Source organism: Microplitis mediator, chromosome 9 (genome assembly GCF_029852145.1).
Source record: "Microplitis mediator isolate UGA2020A chromosome 9, iyMicMedi2.1, whole genome shotgun sequence".
Taxonomy (NCBI): domain Eukaryota; kingdom Metazoa; phylum Arthropoda; class Insecta; order Hymenoptera; family Braconidae; genus Microplitis; species Microplitis mediator.
Genome location: NC_079977.1, coordinates 7747466 through 7750955, shown reverse-complemented (window position 1 = coordinate 7750955; position 3490 = coordinate 7747466). Strand labels below are relative to the sequence as shown.

General features: G+C 29.1%; 1 protein-coding gene across 1 annotated transcript; it reads left to right on the top strand.

Moving 5' to 3' along the window:
- Positions 1 to 750: 750 nt before the first annotated feature.
- Positions 751 to 3143, top strand: LOC130674388 (uncharacterized). The gene has a single exon (XM_057479705.1). The coding sequence runs from the start codon at positions 835 to 837 to the stop codon at positions 2965 to 2967; it is 2133 nt and encodes a 710-aa protein (XP_057335688.1). The 5' UTR covers positions 751 to 834; the 3' UTR covers positions 2968 to 3143.
- Positions 3144 to 3490: the final 347 nt, after the last annotated feature.

Sequence of the window (3490 nt, the reverse complement as noted above, 5' to 3'; positions counted from 1 at the left end):
TCATATCAAACTCTAAATAACTAGAAAAATATGTGGAATTTAATAAAACTTTATCAGAGATAATTTGTAGGAAATTAATTACCCACCAAAAAATTTCTATAACATTTTGTGATACGTCTGATAGTTTAGCCGGAAAAGTGAAAAGATCTCAAACTCACTATAAATTTCACTTCCAGCTCAAATAACTATTGAACAGATGGATTTATAAAAAAATGATAAGAAAGATTTTTTGCAGAGCACTCAAGTTCCTGAAAAAATATTTATCGCACATCAAAATCCGTTGATTTGTTTGCTACCTAGAAAATTCTAAAAAAATCTAAATTGTTTTCTGTGTCATTTAAAAGAAAAATAGAAATCTGTGATGCGCGACCTCTAAATATTTAATTTAAGAGCGCTGATTTTCACTGTCGTCTTTTTTCGGTACTCTGCAGATATTTCGATGCGGAATTAAAAAAAAAATACTCATCTCTTTTAATCAGCATAATAAAGATGTAATAAATTTCTATTAGTAATCAAGGAACAAGAAGAACGTAACGTTAAAAATAGAATACTGAATATATATTAACAAAAAAAATTCTGATTCTTTAATAACTAATAATTAATTTTTCTAGATATGTTATTTTTTCTTATCCTACATAATAATATAAATATTAATGATATTCTTTTTTTGAATTATCTATTTCGATCGCTTATAGTTCATTTTTACTACGAAAAGCAGAAAATTAATTGTTATTTTGTTTTCTACAGCATGACGGTGAAGAAAGTAGTAATCGAAATAATGATTATCATCGACCACTGTGTGGCTGCACCACAGTTACGACGGGAGAAGCCTTGATGATGACACTGTTGTTAGGAGCAGAAGATTCCCTCACGTGGAAGACTATTACTGCGATTTTATCACTGATAAATAGTTTATTTGAAAATGATGTTCTTCCTACTTCAAAACATAAGCTATTTAAATTATTACAACTAAATGAAGATATTCTGTCGTATCATTTATTTTGTGAAGAATGTTTTCATTATTTTGGCGCCCAAAAAAGATTCGATAAAAAAGAATTAGCCTGTGAAAATTGTAAAAACAATAAGAAGACGCCAGACATTTCATATTTCTTAACCTTTGATGTCTCCTCACAACTAAAGACAGTATTAGAAGAACCAGAAGTGCAGCATATCTTATTGGAACGTTTCCAAAAAGTGGAAGAAAATGTGGAAAAGAATAAGCTACGGAGTATGAGTGATGGGCAAGTGTATAAAAAATTATCAACAATAAATAACCCTTTATCGAATAAATATAATTTTTCATACACATTCAACACTGACGGTTGTCAACCTTCAAAGTCAAGTAAAATTTCTATTTGGCCAATATATGCTATTATAAATGAGTTACCTCCAAAGCTACAATCGAAGCATATGATCATGGCTGGTTTATGGGTTAATCAAAAAGAACCAGATATGCATCTATTTCTGAAACCATTCATTCAACAAGCTAATGAATTAACTGATAAAGGTGTACAGTGGAAGCTCGAAAATGAAATAATAACAAGTAAGTTCATTCCATTATGCTCCGTAGTTGATTCAGTTGCGCGGTGTAAAATTTTGAATATGAAGCAGTATAACGGAACTTATGGGTGTACATTTTGCGAACATCCTACGGAGCGAGTTGATAATTGTGCAAAATATCCTATATCTGCAGTCGTTCCACCAAGTCGGACAGACGAATCAATAAAAAAAAACATGGTACTTGCTGTGGAAGTTCAATACGGCAAAGACGTTAGAGGAGTCTGGGGACCATCACCATTGATGATTTTAAAATATTTTAATATTGTTGATGGAATTTCGCCAGATTACATGCATTGCATTTTATTAGGTGTAACACAGCAACATACCGAAATACTATTATCGTCATTCGGCGAAGAATATTATGTTGGTAACCCTAATCAGGTTGAAGCAATAAATACAAAACTTATGAGTTTTAAACATCCAACATGCATAACGCGCTCACCAAGAAATATTACCGAGAGAAAAATGTGGAAGGCAACGGAATGGCGATCATGGCTACTGTTTTATTCATTAATAAGTTTGAAAGGAGTATTACCTCAGAAATATTTAGAACATCTAGCTTTACTTGCGGAAGCAGTTAGTACTTTGCTATCTGAAGAAATAGAATACGATGACCTTCGACGTACTGGTTCTCTAATCGTAAGATATGTAGCACTGTATCAAGAATACTTCGGGAAAAAAGCTATGACATATAATGTTCATTTATTAACACATATGGAACAAAGTGTATTAAATTTAGGACCTTTGAAATGTCACAATACTTTTATTTTTGAAAATCAGAACCACTTTGTTTTAAAAATGCAAAAAAGTCCAAATCGCATCGATGTTCAGATTGCAAGACGATTCTTATTTCAAAAAGCATTACCATCATTGAAAAATAAAATTGAAGCAAGTGACACGTTTCTCAAATTTTGTGAGAGAAATTTGACAGGACGTTTAAAAAATACTTATAAAGTGGATGGCTGTATACTAATAGGAAAAGGCAAAGACTATGAATTAAATACTGAAGAGCGAAAACTTTTAAATAGATCACAGAAATGTAAGTCGTTTAATAGATTTATTTTAAATGGCAAACGATGTACATCTGATAGTTATCGTTTATGTCAAAAAATAAATGATTCATCAGTAGTATTAAAAAATGGCAAGATAGCAGTAATAAAAAATATTTGTTACTTCGATTGTAATGAGATTAGAGATAAAATTTATATTTTTTATGAAGAAGTCATAAAACAGAACAAATATTTTTATTCATCAAGGAATGTTACTGTTCACAGTATTGAAGAATGTATGATTACTAATAAATTGAATTTCTGCGAAGTAAACTTGGTATCACAACCATGTATGTTGACTTTGGCAGAAAATAAAAATTATGTTATTTTCATACCACCAGGATGTTATGGCGATTGAAAATTTGCTATTGACTTAGTATCGTAAAATTGTTAAATTTGATGTGATTATAACTTCAAATAATAAAATTATAAATTTTACTTACCATTATGTTAATACTCAATGTTACTTGATTTATAAAATTAAATTAATTATTCACTTTTACAATAAAATAAAGATAAAATTATTCAAATAATCATCACTTTTTCTTTACTTAATTTTAGACTAACGCTTATTAAAAATGATTTAATCCATGCTAAGTGTATATCTATCTATTAGTCGATGCAAATTATTTTAAATTATTTCAGATTGTTTCAAATCATTTAAAATAATTTTTCTTGATCAGGAAACAAAAATAGTGATGTGCACTGCTGTTTTTTCGGTAAGTAAATTAAATAAAAAAATAATTACTAAAAATGTGTTAAATACAATATATAATAAAATCACGTTTTAAATAATAAGGATTTCTTTAATTAAAAAGTCGATAAAGTTACAAGCCTAATATTGCCGCCAAAAAAATCAGAAAAAGAAATAGAGCGAGTTT